Source organism: Leuresthes tenuis, unplaced genomic scaffold (assembly GCF_036924035.1).
Source record: "Leuresthes tenuis unplaced genomic scaffold, fLeuTen1.0.hap1 SCAF_22, whole genome shotgun sequence".
Taxonomy (NCBI): domain Eukaryota; kingdom Metazoa; phylum Chordata; class Actinopteri; order Atheriniformes; family Atherinopsidae; genus Leuresthes; species Leuresthes tenuis.
The window spans coordinates 9,621,675-9,642,222 of record NW_027325376.1 but is presented as its reverse complement, the minus strand read 5'-3'; the positions used below and the strand labels follow the sequence as shown (position 1 = coordinate 9,642,222).

At 43.6% G+C, this 20,548-nt stretch overlaps 1 protein-coding gene across 4 annotated transcripts in view; it reads left to right on the top strand.

Annotated features, from left to right (window-relative positions):
• The window catches only part of ppargc1a (peroxisome proliferator-activated receptor gamma, coactivator 1 alpha), a 37,711-nt gene that overhangs the window by 7,765 nt on the left and 9,398 nt on the right, over positions 1–20,548 (top strand). The window contains exons 3-9 of one of the 4 annotated variants that reach the window (XM_072376971.1): positions 8,181–8,372; positions 9,248–9,373; positions 10,503–10,848; positions 12,725–12,770; positions 12,987–13,060; positions 16,463–17,672; positions 19,716–19,808. In XM_072376971.1, the coding sequence (XP_072233072.1) occupies positions 8,181–8,372; positions 9,248–9,373; positions 10,503–10,848; positions 12,725–12,770; positions 12,987–13,060; positions 16,463–17,672; positions 19,716–19,808 (2,087 nt within the window). Of the gene's footprint in view, positions 1–8,177; positions 8,373–9,247; positions 9,374–10,502; positions 11,824–12,724; positions 12,771–12,986; positions 13,061–16,462; positions 17,673–19,715; positions 19,809–20,548 lie in introns of all 4 variants that reach the window. The other 3 variants (XM_072376969.1, XM_072376970.1, XM_072376968.1) reach the window with 3 other exon arrangements.

Below are 20,548 nucleotides of genomic sequence, written 5' to 3'. Positions count from 1 at the left end.
GGCCAACCTCATTTGTATGATTTAATAGATTACACCTTAGAGTGGAGGATTATGCAATCATATGATTGTAAAAATCCTCTCCCACTGTAAGGTAAAGTTCAGGATGGTGTGAGCAAAGAGAATAAATTATTTGATAAGACTGAAAAGTAGAGGTGCAGAAGGGCCAGAGTAAAAACAATAGTTAATTGTTGGAAAACGGTATGCATAACAGCTCAGAAAAAAATTGTAAAGAGAGAGATGATAGAGAGGAGCTTTTGGTCAGTGTAAGCCAATATTCATGGCAACACATTGCCAGTTTTGGATGATAGGCTGTTTCCCTTCTCCAGCAGAAGCTGAGCTTCACACAGGTGTGTGTAGTTCCCTTGCCAGTATACCCAGCAGAGGCGGAAGGCTTGGCATGTCTCTTTGTTCTGCTTTTATGACATAGTCTGTCAGTGTCTGTAAGTTTTTCGTACATCTCCCAAAGAACTTTGTGGTCAAATCATAACAATGGTTAACAACAAAGTTATTTTAGAAATAAATTCTCACATTAGAACATACATTCTCATAATAATGGGAGGAGCATGTAGACCTTTAAGATAATGTTAATTCTACTGAGTTTGAGACGAGGATGGAGACTCTGAACAATGGCTGATGGTTTTAGATGGGTGCCAACTTAAGAGAGAATGGGGAATATCATGATTAAAAAAAAGCATATTTGATTATCAGCTATTTCTGTTTCAATCCTTTGATCTTTTGCTAATTTATTTTCAAAAAATTTGGCTTTGCTTTTTACAGTCCAACGATGTGGATGTGAAGGACAAGTTTCCCCTGTTTGAGTCAGTTTGAGCTTCGTCGTCCATGCAAAAGAACACCTTCCTATTCTAACTAAGCTTTACGATGTGCACTGCATGCCTGTAGCTCCAGCTTATGCCCCTTCCTGAAGCATTTAAGTCTGCACAGGCCTCAAATAGTTCAAGAGGCTCTCTTAGGCTCTGCTGATGTGTGAGTGACTTGATGCGTGGATGACTCACTTGCTGTCCAATCAGTAGCTCCTGAGTGCAAAGGGAGAGCTTTTACAGAAATTTTGTTGCTGCAGACAGAAAACATTTCTTTTATGTGGGGAAAAAAAATGGTTAATGTATAAAAAATTGTATTTTGATGTAGAGAAGGCAAGGAAAAGAGGGAAAGTCAGCCTGAATAAGAATGAATATTTGGCAGAAATGCAAGCAAATCTGTTTTTTTTTTCACCCGAAGAACTGTAAAACATGTGCATTGTGAATATGTGATATTACAGATCTGTTATAAATTTGCCGATATGTATCTGTCATGTTGATCTCAGAAAGTCAACAGCTCTAAAATCGTCTGCCTGTTGATCAGCTAATTCTGGAGGACCAATTTTCAGGCTATACTCAGGCTAGCCAAAGCTCTTTTCATATTGCAGCAGGCTTTGTAGTATAATAAATCGATGCTCAGAAAGGATTTCAAGTGTTTGATGCTTGTCATTACGTGTTCAACAGCCACTGATTATTTTGCATTTGACAAACATAGCACAGTCTGATTGTGTGTGCAGGTGTGGTAGGTATGCTCAGCTACAGGCAAGCTGTAAAAGCATATCCATCCTAAAGGCAATATATCAGTATTCTACAGAGAATAGATTCAAGATCACAATGAAATTCAGCTCACCATTCAGTGTTGCTACTACAAAGACAGAGAGCCCCCCCCTCATCTTTTCTCATAGTATCCTTGCCTCATGTCGATGAGGAGGGATACTATCGACTTGCATATACAGTTCCTTTGATGTGATTTTCGTGCGATTTTCATTTTCTGACTTGATAATTTTTGCCGCACCCCCACATTGTTGCTCCTGACATAACTTGCTTGTGAAGTCCTCTTTGTTCCGCCAAAGCTACCTGACGAGCATCCCACAAACATATGGCACTTGAAGGTGTGCGAGAAATAAAAGCACAGATAAAATGCTCACAGAATCACAGCATGAATAAGAAACGCTCACACTCTGCAGAGGCTTTTTTTCCAACCTACCAGATGTAACTCAGCACTCGCTCGCACACACACAGAAGAAATGGGTTTATTTAGTAATCAGCAAATTGCCTTCATGCGATGTGTAAGTGGTGAAGCTTGTGAGGCCTCGATAAGATCATTTTCTCTCTGTTGTTTCCCTGTCGCACTGCATATGGCAATGAGTGTAAATTGAATAGGTTGACCTTTTTTTTGCTGCAAAATCAAATTGACTGCATTTCCCCCCAAAAGATGCCGCCGTTTCAATTACCATAAATTTTTGTTATTGGTTCCCCATGTCATATATACGAACCAGAGAACGTAAAGACGTTTAATAGGACAGTGATACAGAAAGACACTTTATGTGTCTATTGTTTCAAACACTGTAGATGACGATATCTTGTCCACTCTCAGCTCTCCTTGCATTGGCATTGTTCCGAGGAAGACATTACTTTGACAAATGAAATGCCACAAACCCTCGATGGGCTTGGCAGGACCTGAAAGGTCAGGAGCTGCATTGTGCAGGTGTCCGTGTGTGTGCGTGAGTTTCGGTGTGTAGAGGTGATGAAGCAGATAATAACAAGAAATTCTGGTCCATTCTACTGTTCTTGTCAAAAATCTATGTAAATGTCAGAACCAAAGTGACCAGCCATTCTCTCTGTGTGTGTGTGTGTGTAATTGTTTTATGGATAGCTACACTTGACTGCTGATGACAGACTTACATTCCAGCCGGGAAATGTGGCAGCAAGATGGACAGCAGAAATAGTCTGTGTGCTGCTTTTTTTTCTATCCCTCTTTGCACTCAATCTGTCCCCCTCCCTGTGCTCCTCCAACACATTATCAGCAGTGTAACAGTAGGTTCAAAGGCCCCTTGCTTAGAAGTGCACATTCAGAGCTGCCGACTTAAGCAAATAGCTATTTGCATGCCATTAAGAAGAAAAAAGCAGGGAGGAGCACCATCCCTCATCCAAACTCAGCATCTAGCTGAATATTACTTATTTGAGCACCCCAATCTCTGTTTTTCTTCCCCTCCTGCTGGGTCCGTCAAGGCACAGTCAGAGCAATCACAGCAATCAGTGTTTCCTCGTGCCAAGCCGATTGGGAAGTTGCTGCCAAAACAAAAGAATGAGTGTCCAGTCATTATGATGGCTTGTGATTTGGTGGTGTTAGGAAACGGGTGCTTGGACCATCTGTTTAACGGCTGGCGGAGGAAAGCAGCAATGGCTCTGGGCTAGACTGTGGATGGGGAGGCTTCACCAGGACACAGTAAAACCTCTGTTTTCTGGTTATCTGAGCAGCTGTCTGATAACGTGTGAGAGTTAATACATAACCAAGTACATGCATTTTACACTATGTTTGGACAGAAGTTGTTTGATTATTTTCAAATGTCTTTACATGGTCTCCCTGGCCACTTGCAAGTTTGCAAATCTCTATCATTGTGTGTGTTGGTTTTTTTTTTCTGCACACAACAGACTTAGACAGAAAGGGCTTGTGATAGCCTTAGCCGATCTTAGCCGATGTATGACAGAGTTCAGGTGGTTGGCTTAAGAAGCAAGGTTACTAGTTAAAGTATTTTTTCCCACAAAAAAACTAGAAAGAACTGCACTGCCAACATCCCTTGTGTGGGTGTCTTTATTGGATCTGGCCTGTGTCAGCAACTGTAACAACAGTTCTCTTTTTTGGCTCACTCTCACATCATTTTCTTCTCTTTCCCCCGTCAACTCATCTCATAGTGCTGTAACAGTCTCAAATGCTTCCCAAGAGATCTCGACACCCACACGTCCTAGTACTCATTGATGGGCCGAACCACTTCCCACAGTGATTTATAACTCATGTTGATGTCTATACTGAGACATACAACCCAATTCTAAACAGGCAGCTTCTGCCACATCACCTCCTCTTTGTTCAGAGAGCTTTGAATTTTGTGTAAACACACAATGCTGAATTTCTACTTGATTAACTTTTTGTTCAGGCAATGTAAAGAGATGGGGAACCGATACCTGGTTGTTGAACTGGACAATCTTGCCTGCATTTCGAGAGTGTAATATATATCTGTACAGTTCAAGTCATAATGATAAACCAGATACAATTGTCAAAATTGTTGAATTTTTAATCTTGAGGCGAAACAATCGATTCAGGCTGCCCTTTCTGTCAATGTGGATACACACCAATGGCTACCAGGACTGTAATTGTTGTGTCCGGAACATGTAAAGCCAGTCTGCTGGAATATTCGCTCAGGAAATTATTTTGGAATAACGAGAAGCTCGATTGGCTCTGTAGTTACATGGAAAATGACTTCAGCTCACTTCTACATTGTGTGAGCCGTTCACAGCCCTGACCGCAATGGAGATTTAACATTTAGTTTTATGGTTTTGAACACCATCAGACTGGGGCGCCGCTGCCTCAAACACACACAAGCACACTGAGGAACTTAACAGTGTTATGTATGGTTTCATCGCTCAGTATAGGCTATAATCACCCTCTCTCCATCTCAGTAAGCTTATGCTAAATGACCAGACGTCTCTTGCGGCTGCCATGATTTGTCTCTCCGCCGAGCATCGTGCCGTACCTCACCCTCCCTGTCTTTATCTTCTCCCTCCTTCCCTGCCACCATATGTTGTGCCTGTGTGACCGGCCGGCATGTCAGGCCTGACTAACACCTTAACGGCAAGGCTGACTTTGATTTATTTCCTCTGAAATCTGGGGGCCGAGGGTAATAACACAGAATGACATTATTTGTTTATCAAATCCAAGGCTGCTTTTCTTGGCAGAGTCAAGATGTGATGACTTGATACCCGCACCCCACTTGCCATGTATGCATACACCCCCCCACAACTCCTGATTGTACCATTATTAGAAGGTCTGCCGAGTTGCTTAACCTCATCCAAGGGAATGCCTTTGAAAACTGAAAGAGCAACGAGCAGTGGAAATGAAAGGGAAATTCAGAGGACGCTAAGTAAGGCAATTTTGAAGGCACAAATTTGACCCTGCCACACAATTTACTGGCTAAATGAGAAAAAACACAGATGTATGATAAATAATGCTTTAAATACCAGATGACCCGTTTAATGAGAGACACTTTATCTTCCCACATCCAGTGTGGCTGTGGCATGTTTTGCCTCGAAGAGCAGGGATGTTTAGTCAGTTGAAACCTTATCTTCAAGGTATTAAGTGATTAGGGCTGTCATTCTGGTGATTTCATGATGCATTTTAACATTTAAATTATGCATTGCTCTGAAAAGCTTGTTTTAATTTGATGTCTGGGAAGTTTGCTTACGATTCTTGGAATGCTATTAGTAGATCTAATTTGGCTATTTGCCTCATTGTTCACAAGTTAGTGTTTGTTTTTAAACATCACCTTCACCTTCCATTATCAGCTCTGTGAATAGTATCACTGAGGACACAATGCTGTGCTGTAGAACCCAATAAAAGAGTAAAAGGCAAGGACAATCTCAAAGACTGCCTGGCTGATAACAAAAGGGCCTCAGCTATAATGAACAACTGGGGTTGGCTTTCCTTTCTCCGATGCAGGGAAACGTGATGAGGGGGGGTAGAGAAGCTCCACCAGCTCTTGCCACCGTGTTTTATGGCTAATTGAGGCATTTGGAATAAAACTACTTCAAAATGGCACCCTTTAGAATTGGAGCGGGGTTAATATATAGTGATCCCACAATTAGCCCAGGATTGTTAAGATCTCTTTAATTCTGTGAGGTCCATTAAGCGGGATGGCCGGGAAAGTGCTTCCACCGAGACAATTTTTCTCTCCGTTCTTTGTTCTTGCTGTCCTCTTTTCCTCTCAGCAGCTGCTGTAGTAATCAATATGAGTGGACATGGCCTTCAGCAGGTTGCCAGGTTATTCAGCCCTTTGGGTGCCACAGCTCCTGAGGTTCACCCAAATAAAGATTTTGTTTCCGAAATACAAGAAGCAAGTGAATTATTGGTAGTAGATTGACTTTGGTGCACAGACTCTGTACAGTGTGGTCCCTAAGCTGGTGTGGAAAAGCTGGTCCTCCTGGACAGAGCTATTAGATCATTTTCTCTCCTGGGTAGAAGCGATCACTGAGGTTTGCTCTTTACCCCAGTTTCTCAAATCCCCGCTTGGTCTGTGAGTGCTTCCACTAGAGCCACAGCAGCGGTTGCTGCCTGACTGTCACGACTTGGGGTTTTACAAGTGTCTCTCTCAGAATATGAGAGTCCCTTCTGGGTTATCTTTGGGGATACAGTGTGTCTGTGGGAGCTTGCCAATTGGTGGAGGTTTTTGAAACAGGACTGAAATCACTACTTTTGCCTGCCGAAGCCTCACAAATCCCCAATCCGTTCTAAACCATACCATAATGAAACTTGCATGGGCCAGCTTTCACTGTAACTATTATCACACAGTGGCATTGACTGCAATTTCTACAGTGTAGACTTATAGGTTTAGGTAGGAGGGGAGAGGTAGACAAAGCTCCACCAAAATGTATGGACCCAAACGGGTGGCCAGCTCATTAAAGACCTGTTTGTGATCATCTAAAATTATGCCAAACTAAAATTTTTCATGTGAGGATATATATTTGGGCTAAGCCAACACTCCAGCTTTATCAGCAGTTAATACCAACCCACTTAGTGATCAGGTAATGATTTGGGAAGCTGTGAAATGGTGAGCCTTTCAATAGCACTAAGTTCCAGCACAGTGGATTTTGAATCTTCCTGCAAGTAATTAAACAGCATGCCACCTCATACAGAACAATTTCCTGCAAGGCATTTGTTTGGCAATACGGCATGGCCCCGGTGTACATCGTGTTATCTCTGTGAAATATGCACTCTTTATCTTTTATTTTTTAAATAATGACTGAATGTCTGTTGTTTAGAGAAAATCTACTCGGTGAGCATTAGATTAACATTTTCCTCACTGTTAGCTCACTTACTGACTGGCCAAGATATCTGTGTCATCTATAAATGAAAATTGGAGGAAGGATTAAAATGTCTGCTATCTCATTGATAAATACACAGATTCTCAAGAAGAAAAAAAAGAGAAGAAAATGCCATCCGTGGTGGGTCTGTAATTGTATAAAACCAGTGGGGTAGACAGATGCAAGTGGGTGCACATGTGGGATTCTGACTCTTCATCAGTATAGTGCTGGTGTCTGAGATGTTGGTCCCCCCCCCCCATGGCATAATGATGGCCACACACCGTCACCAAGTGATGATAATCCTGCCGTGTGTATAAAGGGATTTGTTCTTGTTGGGCTGGCCGCAGAACATCCCAGGGCGAAAATACTGTTTATCTTTCCGCTGTCTTGAAGTCCCCTGGGCTTTTATGGCCCTGGAACTTGCACTTCCTGTTGTCAGTAGTCAGTGCAAAAAGACACAGCCATGCACATATACAAACGCGCACACACCCCACTGTCAAGCATGCAGCACTGATCTCACTCTTAATATCAATCTTTATACATTCTCTTTTGTTGTTTTTTTTTTCTGTACACACATGCATAATCAATATCCCCCGTCAACCTCCCATTTTACATCTTTCCCTCAAAATCTGTCTCTTCATATTTATTGCTCTTTGTTTCATATGCAGTCAGTTATAATTTCAACCATAAAACAGCCAGCTGTAGCGAGCACATGGCACATGGTATGGCTATGAATGTGGCTGTGCGGCAGGAATAAGTTTTAAATATCAGCCGTCACACCAACTTTTTAAATATATCACATTTATTAAGCATTAGTGGGTTGTAATTCTCCTTATCTGAGGGCTGCTTGCAATCATCTTGGCGGCAATCCAATCTTCTCGCAATTCTGTGGGTGAAGAGAGAGGAGAGACAACTTCTGCCCACTGTTTATTTCAACCAGTTCATCTCCGTCTGCCTTCCTTGCTACTTGTCAGTCCTGGTAATGGATTTCTTGTTGGAGATGTTATTTTGGTCCAGTAAGCTGCATGCTTAAAATATGAGTGACAAGCTTGACTCACATGCACATAAGGAGAATTTTGTTTTCTGAGGGCTGCCAGAATAAACTGGACTCTGAAGTAGAAAAAGAGCAAAAACCTCCCCATTATAGTGACAATGAAAGCCTGCATGTACCCAAAAGCTACCTTTACCCCCCTGAATAAAGAATAGATTCTACTTCTCTTCACTAAAATGCCCTATTTCTCCCATCTTTCTATCTTTCTCTGTCTTCCTCCTTTCCCCCCTCCTAAGAAGATAGATGAAGAAAATGAGGCCAACTTGCTGGCAGTGCTTACAGAGACCCTGGACAACATCCCGGTGGATGAGGACGGATTGCCTTCGTTTGAGGCCCTGGCAGATGGGGACGTGACCAATGCCAGTGACCGGAGCTGTCCCTCCTCTCCTGACGGCTCACCACGCACCCCAGAGCCTGAGGAGCCTTCCTTGGTAACACCAACAGCTCTTCCTCTATGCACTCTAGAGTCAAAAGACACACTCCTCCCATGACATGACCTCCAAATATGCACGCACTGTTGCTTTTTTTTTTTGCAAGCCCACAGCAAACTCTAGATAAGGCTTCAACACGATTTGACACCAAATATGGTGATTTGTGTGTTAAACTTCTGTTTGCCCGTATCGTGCTACATATTTGTCACAATGTGTTCACGCAAGTAGATATGCAGATACAAGAAAAAAGGAAAATTGATAAGTGTACTTACTGCTCAGTGCTAATTAGTTAATAGTGCAATTGTGGTGGCAATTCAAATATATGAACACTGTGGCGGGACTAGCTGTGGTTAACACACTGTCACAGATCCTAAATTGAAGCTCATACACTATTAAAGTAAAGGGAAAACACAAGTCGTACCATCTCATCTCCTGTCTGTGGGTCTCAGCTTATATTGCTGTTATGCTGTTCGTGCTGTTATTTGTACTCGTGACTTTACCATCTAGGTATTTCTCCATCTTTTATGCTTTGACCAAAAATGTTATGTTATTCTATGTTATAGTCCGTTTTATTCCATGCCGGTCCCTATCCAAATGACCTTTAGCAAAATGCCTGAATGTGTTTATTCAATCACATTAGAGAAGCCTGGTGGTGTGTACACAGAAACACCTGTGCAAGAAGTGAAACTTTGTTTTTGTCATGTCTGCTATAAACTGTTAGTGTAACTGTAGTAGTAGTCTACTTACTAATATTATTCATTTTATAAGTCACATTTATAAATGACAGTGTAATTGAAAGAAAATGTACATTTGCATAACCCAATGCTTCTCTCTCTTTCTCCCATCTTTCTGGTCCTGTTTGGGTCCATTTGCAGCTGAAGAAGCTCCTTCTGGCACCTGCAAACTCCCAGCTCAGCTATAATCAATACACAGGTGGCAAGGCACAGAACCATGCAGCCAGCAGCAACCACCGGATCAGACCACCACCTGCCGTCGTCAAGGTAGGGACACACACATACATGCAGACTACACACGGAATACATGCATTGCCTTGCCACTTAAGTCAATTTCTTCATCTTTCACTTGCTGCTCCTGTTCTGCCTTGTTTTCTTTCTCTCCTTCACTCCTTATCACTTTTTTTCTTTTTCTTTTTTGGTGGCCACCTTTAGAAGATGTTAGAATACTGCTTTAGCAGTCTACTATCCCAGGAGGCTGTCTTGTAATGAAAACAGGCTGATTGCTGTAGGGCTTTCCAGGCGAAGCATCGGCACTGTTGTCTCATTAGCTCCAACACTTATACGCCTTGGTATGGTGCCTGTTGGAAAAAAAGAAATAAATAAATAACGACAGACGCCTTTGCAGTGAGATTGATGCCTTGAGATACCAAGATCAAAATATCACACTTGATGTTCTCATTAGATGCTCTAAAAAATGTTTTCTGGAGGGGTTGGGTTGATTAACATATGATTTTAGTCAGTAAAAGTATCATAAAGTTTGTAAATATGAATAAATTGAATATGTGATTTCATTTTCATGTCAGACTGCATCACAGTGTGTGTACACTGTCATATATAACATATCGCACTTGTTTGCTCTTGCTTCGCAGAAATGTCTGAAATCTCCATTTGTTATGCTTTACTGAGTGCTTACAATCTGCTAAATGTAAAAAGCATCTGTATCTGCTCATATTGTGCGGTAAACACAGCACAGACAGATTTATGTGTGCTCCGCGTACCATGCACATTCAGTGCGTCAACCTTCCTCACTGAGTCTATTTTCATACCGTGCCTTTGAGTCATCCATTTCTGGAGCAGAGCGAATGAGGACTCCCGGAGGACACGGTGCGCGTACAGAGTGGCGCGATGGTGCTTGGGGGGCCACGCAATTAAGATGATGGGCGGACGGCACTCCCACCATTGCCTCCCAGACACTTGGGCGACTACTCTGCTCAGGCTGTTTGAGTCACTCTCTCAGCCTCTCTCTGCCATCTTTTGTCTACTTTTATGTTTTTTTGTCTTGGAGTGCTCATCATTTCTCACAATTGGATCAGCTATGCTGTTGTAAAAACAGTGAGTATGAATTTTAATCTCAAGAAAACTTAGCAATTGTCTGTTTCTTATTGTTGTACAGACGGAGAGCCCCTGGAACGGCAAAGCAAGAGGGGGCTCCAGCCAACAGAACCGCCCGGTGAGGCGGCCTTGCACTGAACTGCTGAAATACCTAACAGCCACCGATGACATCCTGCTCCACACCAAAGCCAGCGAAGCTAAGAGCGCTTGGGGGGGTGCCAGCAGCAGAGAGAAGAGTGGCCTGGGTCTCGGTGCCTCCTCCTCCTCCTCGTCGCCATCCTCATCTTCCACATCCTCGTTCTCCTCCCTGTCCTCCACCTCTTCCTCCTCTTCCTCCACCACATCCAAGAAGAAGTCAGCTGTGCCATCTCAACAGCAGCAGCCACCACAGCAGCATCACCAGCGAGGTGAGAGCCGGGCTGCAGGCGACTGTAGTATGGCTGGTGTTGGGGCTGGGAAGTGGCAGCGTTGCACTCACGATGATGGGGTTGAGGACTCGGAGGGTGCCTCTATCCCTGTTGGCCACAGAACCTACACCTGCGGCCATGCCCGCCCCAAACTGGAGCACAGGCCGCCCAGTGAAGAAGGAAGGCCGCCAGGCGACGTGGGCCGCCTGGCCGCCGCTAGGTTTATTAGGTATATGCATTCTTATTCCCTCCCTCCCCGAGAGGTGAGTCACAGCTGTGAGCATTGCCGAGAGGCTGCAGGCGCCACTCAGGCTAGTGAGGGCTTTGGCAGGCAAGGCCGTAGTAACAGTAGCGGTGCCAGCCGTGCACCTCACAAGCACATCACAGTGACAATAAAGAAAAGAGACGAGAAGCCGGGGCACCCTTTACTTAGCCAACTGCTCACCTCCAAGCAGAGGCCTACTCAATTTCCAGCCAACCTACCCCCACCCACAATTATCCCTTTACAAAGCACTAAAAGCAGATCGGCAGGGAAGAGGTCTAAGAGCTCAGCCCAAGTTTGTTCTAAGTTGGGAGAGGAGGCGGTCAGAAGGACCACTGATCATAGAAAGCAGGAATCAAGCCTGGTTGAAGAGCCCAACTCAGGGCTCCTGTTGTCACCTTTATCCTTAGACCTAGAGAGTTGGGTTAGCCAGCTAGATCCAGGGCTAGACATGGGCTTTGGACTAGAGCTGGGGTGGCCAAACCAGGGGGGCCATGGGGAGGATGTTGAACATGATGATGATGGTGTTGATGATGATGATGTCCATGTCATGGGCAGCCCTGCAGCGGTGCTCTCACAGGGCCCACCAAGCCCGCTCATCCCAGATACTAGCATTGCAGAGCCCACCCTTCCCTGCATCATACAAGGGCAAGGGCACCCACACAGGCAGGCACTCAGCGAGCACCCCGATGACCAGGGCCACCTGTTGTTAGGTAATCATGACTGCATCCCCCCCACTGGCCTTATCTCTGCTCTCTCTTCTCCCTCTCCTGCTCTAACCACTTCCGAGTTTGATTTCACTACTAACCTGTATTCTAATTTGAATCTAACAGTCATTCTGAGGACATAAACACCAATGACTGCAAAAAGCCTGCTCGCCAATGCTTTTCGCTAGTCCCAGAGGCATTTCTTTTCAAATTCAAGACATTACATTTCTTTTTAAAAAGGAGGGGATGGGAAAAGGGGTGAGCCTTGTCTTGCTACAATACACCTTGCATTCACAAAGTTGATTCCTGAACCATTTTTGGCTGATTGAGCTGAGTGTGCTGAATAAGTACATTTAGACTCAGAGCCCGGGTGCTGCTCTTTAGCATCGTGCTACCAAAGCCACATTCGCTGGAGCACAAGTCGGCCAGAGCCTCGGGCAACTGCACAAGCTTCCTTGACTCTCCTTTCTTCCTTCTTTTTTCCCCCTCCTCTGCTGTTGGTGCATGTGGTTATGACTTTATTGTCTAGCGAGGGGCTCACCCACTATCATATGTCTTGTTTGTGGCATTGTCTCTGTATGTTTTTATTCCATTACAATCTGTCAGTTGTCCTGAACGCAGTCTGTCTGTGTGTAGACACCTCTGAAACCATCACTTCATCTTGCCTCACAGAGTAAACATTATATTCTAAGAAAGTCAATTGTTAAAAATGGGGTCAATTTGAAAAATATACATTGTACATTAGAGTCCATAGTATGGCTTTCTAACCAGGGATGGGTTTTTTTGTAGTTTTAAATGCGTTTGTTCAGCCAATTTGAGTTTAAATGTTGCAGATGTGGACCTTTTCTCTTCTGCATGAGTGTCATACTTAGGTCAATAATTACCCATGCTCCTCTGTGTTCTGCAGCCAAACCAACCACCTTGCCACTTCCTTTGACCCCAGAGTCTCCAAAGTAAGTGTGAGAAGTTTTTCCACGTCATTATAGGCAAAAAAAAAAAAAAAAATCAGCAGCAAACTACAGCAAATGACAAAGCCAAAAAACTATATAGACTAAAATCCAAGTTGTGAGGCATTTTTGTGACTCATTTCCATTTCTTATATCACAAAAACTTTTCAAGACTTTTTTCTGAAAGGTAAGATTTTGTTTTTTTTTTCTTTTGTCTTCTAGTGACCACAAGGGATCACCGTTTGAGAACAAAACCATTGAACGCACATTAAGTGTGGAGATTGCTGGAACCCCAGGTGAGCACACTTCTCCAATCGTCATAGAATATAATTTGTCATAATACAAACCACTAATACTATCAGTTATTACTTGTGTGTTGCAGCTTGCTGTGGGTTAATGTTGACTTCTCCGGCATTTTGATAGCTCTGTCACAGTTCAGAGTTCAAGGTGAAGGCATAGGAGATCACTTTTATGTGCCGGAGTATTGATTAGGCTGTACAATCTCTTCAGGGTTGAATAGTAAAATCCTCCCATCAGTCCCCCGTTCTTTGTGACTGAAGAGTTGACATTTCTCTATCAAATCCTCATGCTCTCTGACAGACTGCTTATTTTGCCCACACATCAAAGGGAAATTGAAATGGAAGTGGTATTGCTTTAATTGTTTTTGCAATTACATTTTTTCATGCAGACAGTGAGATCACCTGATTTGGGAGTCGCGTCCAATGTTAGACCTTCTTTTTGAGATTATGACAGCGTTGGAACATCTCTCCATTATTATTGACAATTTCAGTTTTTTGAGAATGAATTTAGAAGCATGCTATATGCAAGTGGTCAATAAGAGAAAAAAGTGAAGAGAATGTCAGCAAAAGCAGCAATATTAGAGGTAATTAACTTAAGTACCACACATTTATTTAAGCTCAATCATCTAAGGTCAATAGAAATAAAATGACTGCCCTTGCGCCTCTAACACTAGCCCTTTTTTGGTATTCATTTACCAGCAGTGGAATTTTTTTCTCGTACTTGTCTGTCTCTTGCGACTTCTATTTATGGGGTAAAGAAATTCAAACCTCAAGTGGTATCCCTTTGTCCTTCTGACTTGGTCTGAAGTGTTGTTTAACCCTTTTGTGGTGATAAGCTTTCAGGGTCAAATGGGATGCCTGTTGGGACCTAAAGGCGGGACAAAGCAGTGCTCCTTAAGCTCTGGGGCAATTAAGCACAGTTAATATTTCCTCCTGTTTTACTGCACGTGGGCGAGTCTATTGACCTGTGGCCAAATCTGTGTGTTCGTTCTGTTCCACCACGTCCATTTTACAAGCATGGTCAAACAAAGCCCTTCAGCTGACTTCTCCATCTTGGAAAAATTTAAGATTGAATATTAGCAGGAAAGTCATTAGTCCATAAAGAGCTGAGACCCGTTCGTAGTAAGAGATTAGTTTTTAAGGCTCATGCCGTATTAGATATTTGGATATAGATCCCAGCAAGCACAGGCTTAAGCTAATACATGTCTTTTTGCTGATTTAGAGTAACATTCCACCACAATCGAGATAACAGTACTGATAATCAAATGGAAGTAAGCTGAATGGGCAGTTCCACCTTTATGGCAGAACAACCACACGGTGATGGTGTTATCTGTGAATTGTTGCTTGTAATATATTTTATTATTTTATGATGAGTTGTAGTAGCCACTGGTAGAAAGATAGATTAAATTGTCAGGTTAATTGTCAGCTATACATTTTGTAACTTTCCAAATTATGCCTAATAGTAAATAAAAGCACTGTTTGTTGCCTGCATGTTTGTTTGACCCTTCTCAGAGAGGTACGGTAAAGGCTACAAAAGGCAGCCAGCCCCCCTTGGGATGTGACTGTTCAGGCCTAATCTCTGCCAAGCTAATAGATTTACCCTGTGCTGCTGTGTTGTCTTTAATTACTGTATCTCATGACACAGAGGTGGTCTGTGTGTTACTATTTGCATAGCTTACTGCCGGATCAACTCTTTAAGCCGGGAGTTGTTATTCGCTCCGTGGTCTCCTCATGATTTACAGCTGGACGAGAAGAAAAAAAAGATTATAAAACCCTCCTGTTTTTTTTCCTCACTTGTTCTATCGCTTTCTTGCCAGTGTCTGCATGAGTGGTGTTTGTGTCTGCAGATCATCCATCAGCAGCAAGTTTGACTGAGAGGCACATATTTATCTAACTCTGATTTATTTCACCCGCTCTGCTAATGGCTCCTAGTTTATGATCCCATGCGCCAATTGTTTTGGACAGATGGCGCTTCATTGGTGAAACAGAAGTTTTTCAGGCATTGTCTAACATCCGCTCTCCCCTTCTCCTGCCTCGTTTTTTAATTGGCATAATGCAAATATACAGTCTCTCCATCAGCTCTGGGAGAATAAAGCGAGGGAGGGGAGAAAAGGGTGTGAAAAAAGGATGCTTGCAGTCACATCTCGATAATAAGTATGATGATAACCCTTTGGCTCATGCATCCCAAACACAGCAAGTTATTTCTGAAACGTACACATTTATATATCAGGCTCCCACAATCCCTTTGCCAAGCCGTCTCTGGTGCATATTCTAACACTGGATTTGATACTAATAGCTGTCATTTGGTGCAATTCACTGGCAACGGAAGAATGATGTGCATTATAAGAATGGCAAAGAAGAGGGGAGAGCGTAGGTGTTTCAAAGTGCCTGAGTTTGACTCCAGTGAGAGACTGTTAGTGACAAGTGTGCCTCTGTGTGTGGGCACATTTGTTTGTGTGTAAGAAAAAACAGGAAGAGATGAGAGCAACAGAAAAGGGGAAATGGAGATTGATCCAGGGAAGATAGCAGACACACGAAAAGAGAAAAGAGTACAACACAAGGCTAAACTAAAGAAAGAAGGAGACTAAAGAAGATGAGGGAAGGGAGAATGAGAGTAATGGCGGCGGCTGTTTGTGTGAGTGCATTAACAATGCTATAAAGTGGGCTCATCTCAGGACTTCCCATATAACTGCCATCTGTCTGGTTATAAATCTGTAGGAGGCAAGGGAGGAGATGGAGGGATGGGGGGCACAAGCAGTAGGGACATGCCATCTGAGAAGAGTGTCAGCCCAATCACCAGTTCTTCCTATGCTTCCATGACATAGCCGACATCATTCCACGGTAACCTCATTAGGCATGCCAAAATATACATGATGCTTAGCATCCTCCAACTGAAACTACAGATGTTGCTGCATAATCTCAAAACATGCATAACATCATGTTAGTGATTGCTCTTTTAAAACAATGACAAAGCCCCCTAGAACTCGCTCCTGTCAGGGACAGAGGCAGGTAGAGATATGATACATTTACCCCCCCCCATGAAATGCATTATGTTCATCCCTTGAAGGGATGTGTTGTGTGTGTGTTTTTTTTTTTTTAATGGATCTTTTCAAGGTCAGGAGGAGGAGAATGGCAAGTCATCCATATTACAGCACTGCTATATTAAGTTACACCAAGCATTACATTAATCTGTCAAGATTGCAATAAAATCGGATTAGGCCAAGTGAAAGTGAATATTTTAATCAGGCCTGTATCCGTGTCCACTGTCCATAAACTGACCTGGAAGTTTATAGATGAGTGAGTGGAGAAAGGAGAGGGGGGTACTTGGGGAGGGTTGCATTATGATTCTATTTCCATTTATGGCTCTCACCCAACCTCTGTCTCTTCCTCCCTGTGCAGGTCTGACACCACCTACCACGCCCCCACACAAAGCCAGTCAAGAGAATCTTTTCAAAGCATCTCTCAAAACCAAGTTGTCCCCATGTTCCTCCTCAGCCTTGACATGCAAAAGAGCCAGGCTGAGTGAGTTGGGTGCCGGCCCTCTGGCCCCAGCCCCAGGTGCCTCAGCCGGGGGCCCTACCAGGAAGGGTCCTGAACAAACTGAGCTTTATGCGCACCTGAGCAAAGCATCCAGCACCCTCCCTCGTGTCGTCACTCAACATGGGGTGGGGGGCGACTTTGAGGAGCATCACAGCACTTGCAACAATAAGCGAGCCACTTCCCGTGGTCACAGTGACCATGACTATTGCCAGGCATCAGCATGTACTAAGAAGGTTATGACCATGACTACAGCTGTGGAAATGACACTCACCCTAGGTGCTACTGCTGCTCCCTTACCCAGTGCTGGCAAAGTGGAGAATGGGCAAGTTGAATGTAAGGACTCAGCCATACCAACATCTTCATCATTTTATTCTCCATCATCACCTTCACCTGGCCCTTTGGCTAACCAGCCAAATTTTGCCTCCGTGAACGAAGTAGCAGGCCATGTCAGGGGCTTCGGAGAGCAGACCCTGACACAAACCACTCAGATCCCCACACAAGGGGCCACTACTGTTAGGGACCAACCGCAACTTTCTGCTACCAGCCGGAAGCCCCTGGGCGATCAGGAAATCAGAGCAGAACTCAACAAGCACTTTGGCCACCCTCTACGAGCCCTCTATAGCCAGGGTGGTCAGGAGAGAGAACCAAGCAGCAAACCAAACAAGGCTACAGCTCCTGAATCCCTTGAGAAGGGAGAGAATAACTATTACTCTCAGAGGCTGCCTGGCTCCAGCTACCTGCACCCGGGGTTTCTACCCTTCCACGATGAGCTAGAGCTGGTCGAAGGACGAGAGAGTCGCTTTGTCTATCCATGGGAGGGCACCCCTCTGGACCTACTCTTTGACTGCTCTCCCTGCTCTCCCTCCAGTTCCCCACCATCCAGCTGCTCACCTTCACGAGGCTCCGTCTCCCCACCTTCCTCCCTTCTCCTGTCACCCAGCAGACCTTTTTGCTGGACCAGCAGTGGGTCCCGCTCCCGTTCTCGTTCCCACTCTGGCTCCCGCAGTTCCTCGTCACGATACCGAAGGCGCTCTCTGTCCAGCTCACCTGACAGACGTCCCTCATCCTGGTGAGTTATCTATTTTCATGTATGGTGTATCTCACGTAAACATGCTTTATTTTGTGTCTTTCTTAGCACACTACATTGACATAATGTATTGTCCAAGTTTTGATCTTTAAATAGCCTTTTAAACTGGTGGGATACAATATATATTGGTCCCCACAGAGTTGTCAGACTCCACAAGTATTGTGGGCTGCTGGTTTTCAGATGCCCAAAAAAACAGAAAAACAACACCCCCCACACACGTGTATCTTGGCTGCTTCCCAAACTTGCATTTTAAAAATGTCTGGCAGGAGTTCCAGCTTAGGAATCTAATACAGACCTGATCAGTCACGAGAGCTGGTGTGAGACAGGATAGACCTTAAAGACTCCTAAATAGAATGTATAATCTCCTTATTGGATGGTTGTATCATATCAGAACCTTCCACAACCACACACACACACACACCTTTCCAACTATTATCAACACCCTGTACACAACTATATGTTTTTATGACACACACCCAACCCACTGGTGATATATTACAGACAAAACATTTAAAACACCAGTTCCAAGAGACTTCAACTCAGTTTTTTTAGCATATCGTGTTTTTGACCTCCTTTGATTTTATACTGGAATTGATACTAACCATATTGTCTGCAGTTGTTCTACTAACCATATTAATCCATTCAAGTGGGTGACACTTAGTTCCGATCTGACAACAGGGAGAGGATTGGCTCAAAGGTTTGGGCTACCTAAACCAACAAAAGATGAACAAAAAAGAAAAAATATCAGAACATGAAAGGTGCCAGAGGCACTGGACTTTTGAACAGTGAGTTTTCATCTCTAGGCAGGGAGTTTTATTTGAGTGCCTCTCTAACAATCCCTCTTCACTTGCTCCCTTGCATGCTCCGGATTTTTTTTCTTTCTTTTTGATGCCGGGGATATTGTTTTAAGCGGCAGCTGTTGTTTTTACTGAGTGGCAAACCCTCCTCTTTTACATCCCTGGAGATGAAAGCCAAATCAGTCTGTGGGAATGTAGTCGCAAAACCCCTCTCAAAAAAGAATCCTATCATCATAGCCCTCTATGAGAACTACATTTCCCATGCTTCCCTTTGATCAGAGCCGAGGGAGTTTCTGTTGTTTTTGTGTTGGTTTTTTGGGGAGTGGTTGAAGAACAGACTCAGACACTAGTTACTGACAATGATGTGAATAAATTCTGTTTGTCAGTAGGAGTTCATTGAGTGCCTCACAGAGTAGGACTCCAGTGCAGTGATTCACTCTGTTTCCATGATTACTGAAAGGTCAGTTTACTCCACGCAGCCAATAGAATCACTTCATGTCGTTCAGACCCTTCCTCTTTACTCTACACCAACTTTGGCTTTTCACAAATTATACAGTTATATTCTCAAGGCACTCGGTCAAAATCTGACACCGACATGCTTTTTGAAAACACCAGACAGGGAATGGATTTTCCAAGAAAGAAAGCAGACCTTCAGCTGAATAATGCTGAATAGCATGGGTCCCTATTTAAACTTTATATAGTATACAATCTGCGATCTTTCTAAACTGGCATTCCTTTGCTTCACTGAGCTTCCAAACTTCTCTCCTTTCATTATTCAGGTCTTCCTTCTTCAGAAACACTTCAATAATTGAGCATCAGAAGTTCAAGGAGTGCAGGGGTACAAGCGCTACAGTCAGGCCACCAGGGCTTTAACTATTGACCGCTTCTTCATACAACATAGATAGTAGGAACATGCTTAAGCCAGGTCAGGTGTGTAAAAAAAAGGAAGAAATATAGCAATGAACTGAAAACAGTTGCTGTAGTCTTGACTTAGATGAGGAAAATGTTAGCGTGGAATTAAACCACTTGATGAAATCTTATTGTATCTTTTGTATAGCAAAAACGTAAATATGGCTCTTAGTGGAACGAACAAAACAATCAATGTGTCAAAAACTTTAGAAGAAGTCAGCAGTATATAGCTGGATTTTTTTCTAATTGAGAAAAGATTAACAGTATTCCTCTGTGCTGCTAAAATATTAAACTTTTTTATTGTTTGTTTTTCCTCCAGGTCTCGTCACAGCACAGATTTGAATGCTTTTCGCTCCAGAACCCACAAGAGCCCCCACCCTCAGACTCGATCTCCTCTTAGCCGCAGGCCAAGGTGATTGTTTTAGATGAATTATTTAACCTCCTGTTTATTATGCGTTGTTAACCTTTGTTTAGTTGTATGCTTCAGGTAAGGACAAATGTTTATTTCATGCAATGGCCTGACAGCATTTTTTAGGTCGTAAGTAAAATAAGAAAAAAGGAAAGGCAGTGGAGAGAAATTTTTGCTCTCACCACTTCAAAAATATTTGATTTCTCAGTGATTTCCTTTTCACACCTGACATGTTGAACTGATTATGTTTTGAGGGACTAGTGTCAAAGAACCACAAGTCATACTGCTGCACAGTCATACTGCACTCATGATGCTATCAGCCCCAAAATGATGCATATTCAACTTGGTGCATCTGTAGTTTTCCATGAGCCACTGCAGAGGGGACTATTTCATATGCAGAGAAAGTACTGGCTCAGACTGACACCATCTCAGCGCTCAGAGCTGATTTGGCACCCACGTGCCTAATGACACCCGACAAGCCCGAGAGTCGCTCATCAGTGGAAAACTTAACGGACACGTCTTGCGCTAGTCTAGGGTGGGAGAGAAAGTAGCACTTTCCTTCTTGATGAAGCCCTAACTAAGCAGAAAGTAATGACATGTGAAGTTGTGCTGACAGTTGCAGCTGCCTGGCTCCCCGACTGTGCTGCTCGCCGGCTCTCCCGCGGGCCTATCCTGCGGGCTTCACAATCATAGCAATGGTGAAAAGACATCTTATTAAGGCGTCCATGTTCTTTGCTTTGCAA